The sequence below is a fragment of the Lipotes vexillifer genome, unplaced genomic scaffold (assembly GCF_000442215.2).
Source record: "Lipotes vexillifer unplaced genomic scaffold, Lipotes_vexillifer_v1.1 scaffold196, whole genome shotgun sequence".
NCBI classification, from domain to species: Eukaryota; Metazoa; Chordata; class Mammalia; order Artiodactyla; family Lipotidae; genus Lipotes; species Lipotes vexillifer.
Window position 1 is genome coordinate 2,613,720 of NW_006775077.1, and position 6,175 is coordinate 2,619,894.

The window sequence follows — 6,175 nt, forward strand, 5'->3', positions numbered from 1 at the left end:
TTACACACAACCATGTATTTTTAAATATTTCCAGCCTATAAAAATTACTAATTTTTGCCACTTGTGTTTATCTGCATTTAGACTTTGATTTGGATAAATTAAGCTCTCAAGTGTTCCTTGCTTTATGAAACTCTGCATGTTGTACACTTCAACACAAATAAATGACTTGTACCATTAGAGGTTTAAATAATGTAATGTATTTCATGCTCAGCCTGAAGCTGGATTCCAATGAAGTTGCTAATGCACGTAATGATTAAGTGTAACTCAAATACTAACTGTGTTGTTGAAAACATGACAGGCAATAATTTGGTCTATTATATTCTGCCATTTAATTGCCTAGTACAGACATTCTCTGACACGTTATGAAGCAATGATTTACAATTATTCAAGCTGCAAAGGTCAGAAAGTGACATTATAATCATCTACATAGAGATCGCTTCTAATGCACAAAAACTAGGTAATGCCACACACCCACAAAAAAAGAGTTTTGCTGCATTAGTAACTTTCTATTTAAGGTTTCTTAAACCAACTAAGAATAAACAGTTCATAAGCACATTAATACACAATAGAAAATGTCTAGAATCTTTTCATGAACCCAGAGGTGACAGATTTAGTAAATGCCCTATTCTCTCCTGATTAGGTAAGTACTACTCAACTGTTTATATACAAGATTCAAGACTAGACACAGGGAAAGCAGTCAGAAAATAACATAACCCCTAAATCATGCATACTGGGGTTTTTGTGAATAATAGCATACAAAAGTTAGGTATAATTTCCCGGGTTTACTGAAATCACAGGCTACTTACTAATTTTCTACTTAGTCTTTTTTTGTAGTAACTACTAATGAAAAACAAAAACCATAACCCAAAATGATCAATTTTACCCCTCTCATCCTAATGGAAAGACAATAAAATCTTCACTTTTTTAGGCACGTTCAATCTGTAACAACACACGTGTAATAAATTATCAACACATAAAGAACAATGAGGAAAAATAATAAAATTATTTAAAACAACACTTTAATATGAGAAAAGTGAAACAGAGAGAGACCAAAAAGAGAGAGAGAGAGAAAGAGACTGAATACCAGAATATTAAAATAAAATACAGTGCAAGCAATTTTTCAGAATAATGTTAAGCCTGAGCAAAAGCAGAAAACAAAAGTGGCTGGGGGCTGGAAGTTACAGCTAACACATGCTAGAGAAAACAACCTAGAGAGAAAAAAAATAAGTACAAATTAAAATCAGTAACTAAAACAACAGATATTACAAAAGCAGAGAAATAAAGAAAAGGTACAGTTAAAAGGAAGGAAACAGTGGTCTACCATTACTAGCCCATAATTTAACTCCATCACTAAAAATACTTTTACTCTCAGGTTTACCATCTGTGCAATGGGGTAATAAACATGAGATAAACAATCTCATGAAACTGAGATCAACAAATGAAATGACCGCTAATTAAGTTGTACACTAAAACACAGCACTGCTTAAATAATATTTATTACTGAGAGTATTATATATCCACTAATGTGTGTGTGTGTATGTGTGTACACACTGGAGGAAGAGATTATTAAAATAAATGTAAATGAATTTTACAAAACATGGTTTCCACAATGACGTTCTTAAGCCACTGAGATTTTTAAGTTCTTGACTACTGAAAAATAGCAAAGGTAAAGATCACGAACTTAGTAAAAATGTGTTTGCCTATTTTTAAACATATGTTCCCAACAAAATTATTCACTTCTATATAAGGTGCTTTCTATTATTTTTTATTTTCTCCCCCACTAAGCCCTATGTCCGACCCATAGCACATTTTCATGTTAACTATCCAACAAGTGCTAAATATAAATTCACCTATATTTATAAAATTCCTCTTGAGGTCATGCTCAGAAGTAAGAAAAACATTAAGAAACTGTAATTCAAAAAGTGCTCCTCCTAAAAGAGAAAGTAAAATGAAAGGCTTTTAAATGAAGTTATCTATAACATGTTGTTAAAACAGGGAGTGCAGAGCAATACATTTTTAAAACCTATACCCTGACATAAGCATGTAAACCATGGGTAAACAAAACTTAAATCTTGAATTCTGAATCCCAGCTAGCATTAGGAATTAGACATCGAATATTACACTATCAAATACATTCAGCCTCTTTGGTCAAATAACTCAAATCCATGATATACTGTGGCTAAGATTTGCCGATGAGGGGGACAGAAAGATCTTAAAATTGAGCTTAAAAATTCAAAGAAGATCAGTGTAGGTTCAAACAACTGAAATAAAAGTTTAAAAGGCAGTTTTTATTAAAGGAGTAGCTAATGCACAACCCTTAAATTAAGCCTTAGTAAACAATATATGATACGTATTTGATGAGCATCTAAAATCTTAAAGATATGAAAAAGTAACTAAGGAAAAATAGTACAACACTGTAATAATTTCACTTCAAAAATGTGCCTGCCCCACTGTTTTCATATATTATTACTCTAACAGAACTGTTTGAAAAACCGTTTATTTCTTACAACTCAAACAGTGAAGGGATTATTAGTAAAATTCTAAAACAGACACTAAGATACTAACAACTGAAGAAAAGAAAACATAGTGCAAGACCTTCTGTTTGTGACAAAATTATAGTTAATGTTCCTGAAAGATCACTTCACCTTTTAAAGCATGATTTTTTAAAAGGTAAAATTTATAGCAATTAAAGCTAATGAAGAAATGCAGCATGAGCTGCTTATGTTCAGGAACTAATAGGTCCACTGAGCATTTCTAAGATTATTTAGCCATCAATGATAATGAATTGACATTGTCAGTGATGTTAATGTACCAGTGCTCTCTACTGCCACTAATCTGATAGCCAATTCTTTTTTTTTTTTTTTAACGTTTTTTACTTTAATTTTTAACCTACATTCTGCTCTGTCCCTTTGAAACACATGGAATACAGAACAACCTATGATACTTTTTCTTTAGCATTAAAGGGTGTTTAACTCATTATTGTTCTGTGTCAACTACATAGGTCGATAGGCATTCTGCAGTTTACTGAAATTCTTCAGAACTTTTAGCTTCACTGTAAAAATATCTACCCTGTTCAAATAACTGTTATGTGACTTTTAAATCAAATTTCACATAAAAAAATTAAGAGAACTATTATTTCTTGTTCAAATAAAATTCAACGACTACTGTAATTTTAAGAGATACAATTTGAGAATCTAGATTGCTTTTTCTATGTATACACACACACATGTAAACCTCTCTGACAGCCGTATAAAACTCAACATAGCTATATGTACTTATAATTCTTTACTTGGGAATCACTATATAAACCATTAGTGCAACATGCCAGTTGTACATGCTAAGCAATGAGCTAAGCAAGTGTGCACTGCTCAAATCATACAACCAAAGCCAATCAATCATTGTTTTTGACGCTACATATGTCAGAAACTGCTCTCTGAAAGTTTCTTCTTCTCTTTCCAGATTTTGGTAATGCTAATAAAAAATGAATGGAATTAGGTTTCTAATAACATAGTATGCAAAAATTATTTACTTATTTTGCAGACACAAAGAAGAAACTGCATACTGTCATAGCACAAATTTTCATTGGAGTCAGGGCCTTCCTCTATCCTATAACTCACATGGTAAAAACAATAAATGAGGTATCTTTTAAAATTCCGAGACCTGGAGCAATTAAATGAACATGTGGCACTCGACCCTTGCAGCTAAAATCAGTAGCAACAAAACTCATTCTCCCACTGATGTTCAGGGGGCTTTAGGGCAAAGGTTCATCTTCATTTACTTTAGCTCCAAGTCACTGAACCATCAATTCTGCCAATGAATAAATCACAGGCCATGGTTAATAAAACTGCTTGCAAAGTTATTTGTAAAACTATCTTAAGGGTCAAAAAATGCAACTGCATCCTGGGATGAAATGTACAGTCCATTAAAAAACAGAAACTGTTTTTGACTTAAAAGACATTTACACAGTAGGGCTAACCAGAAGAATCTTCCACTGAAAAAATAAACTTAATATAACATGTACGCGGCTTCCCTGGTGGCGCAGTGGTTGAGAGTCTGCCTGCCGGTGCGGGGGATGCGGGTTCGTGCCCCGGTCTGGGAGGATCCCGCATGCCGCGGAGTGGCTGGGCCCATGAACCATAGCCGCTGGGCCTGCGCGTCCAGAGCCTGTGCTCCTCAGCGGGAGAGGCCGCAGCAGTGAGAGGCCCGCGTACCGCAAAAAAAAAAAAAAAAAAAAAAATATATATATATATATATATATATATATATATATATAAAACACATGTACGCATTGCATAATTTAATTGAATCCAAAGTGTTTTGTGAAACACAAAGTGTTTATGTGAAACCTCAGGTTTCACATAAAGTGTTTTTATACGATGCACTTATTAGTTAAGTTCTCTAGCATGACAGCATTAAAATATACCTTTAATCAGAAGTAAGGTATTAAAATCCAGCTCTGAATGTCCTATGATATACCATAGATGTCATGGCATTTTAAAACCTTTCAAACATTTCTGCTAAATTAATTAGTGTTGCATTAAGGCGTCTCATTGCTTCCTATTAAATGCAACACATTTGAGTGACAATTAAACATTGTGAATGATTCTTTAGAGGAAAGAGCCATTAACTAAAACAGGAAAAAAACAAGTTTTGAAATAACGTTACACAAAAACCTACATTATACACTGTTTTTTTAAGCTTCATCCCTGCAATAATCAGTTCTCTGAAATTAAATCTTTTTCTGCTTTTTTCCTTATAGAATGTGTCCAATGTATCCAAAGAACCATTAATGTGATTAAAATTAAAGCGGTATAGCAAAAGAAAAAAAAAATACATATACAATCCTGAAGCTATATTATGTATTTTTTTATGTCTTTAAATGGAATTTACACTTCTCTCTGGCAATATGAATGAACATCCTATAATTTAGTCAATTTACAGATTACAGGTTCAAATTGACCTTGTAGCCCATAAAATTGCTCATCTTCAGTACAGGATTAGAAGTGGGAGAAGAATGTCATAACTGTGTTTAAGGAATTTACCATAACAATGGAAAGAAGGATACGCATGCATAATTTTAGCCACTCTTACTCCTATCAGTTTTGAATTCTGAAACAATGGATATCCTGCACATGCTTCCTGGTTCACCACAGTAGAGATGGTTTCAATTTACTCACCCACAGACATGACACTTGTATTCCCTCATCCCAAGGTGCCTTTTGACATGGTTTCTGGCATCGCCAAGCTGAGCTGTTGCAAAATGGCATATCTTGCACTTGAATGGTTTTGATCCTAAATAAATTTAACATAAAGTATGATTTGAATTTGAATAATACATTACTGATAGTTTTAAAAGAGGCCCAGATCTTAAATCATACTTATAATCTAATTACAAATTTCTGTCCCCAAAATGGAATACCTGCATTCCTTTCTAACTTGAACAGACATGCATTCCACAATTATTCCACCAAGAAGACTTTAATGTTCCAATGAGTATTTCTAACTTTCAATAACATTTCTAAAATTTAAAGTCAAAGTACACCTGAGTACTGAGTACACTTAGTACACCTGAGCAGTACTAAGTAGATGAGATGAGCTACATAATTTCAAATATTTTTCTTACAATTCACAAGAATAGTTTTAAAAGTCATTTAACATTTTAAATGGAACATTTTTAAAACATAAATGCATACAGAGTAGCTGATGTTTTTTAAAAATATATTTATTATCAAATAAATTTCTCAGTGGCCACATCCCTGTTCCCTCATATTTCTACAGCTTTGAATTTTTTCACATTAATATTTCCGTTTTTTTCTAACATTTATCCCAAATTATTCACGATATTACTCTTTCAATACCATACAATATAAGAATTTATAGTGGATAAATTATTTGCTTTTATGATCATTTTAGAGCCAAAAATCTGTGATGATTCAGCAAATCAGAATTACTGACATTTTGGCTATTGTTGATTTCAAGAACATTTCAACATAAAAGGCACAGTACCAACAATTTTTTTATTTCATAAAGAAACAAGATTAATCTATACTCAAAAATGAGGAGACAAAATTATTTCAAGAGTCCACAAACTTATTGTCAGTAATAGGTAGATTCTAACTGGAATATAGTTACTAATTGATAATCAGGACCCATATTAACAAGAAGCAACACTCTT

At 32.6% G+C, this 6,175-nt stretch overlaps 1 protein-coding gene across 1 annotated transcript in view; it reads right to left on the reverse strand.

The window, feature by feature from the left end:
- ZNF407 (zinc finger protein 407) overlaps positions 1-6,175 on the reverse strand; it is a 407,110-nt gene that overhangs the window by 391,750 nt on the left and 9,185 nt on the right. The window contains exon 3 of the mRNA XM_007449668.1: positions 5,178-5,292. Within this exon, the coding sequence (XP_007449730.1) occupies positions 5,178-5,292 (115 nt within the window). The remainder of the gene's footprint in view (positions 1-5,177; positions 5,293-6,175) is intronic.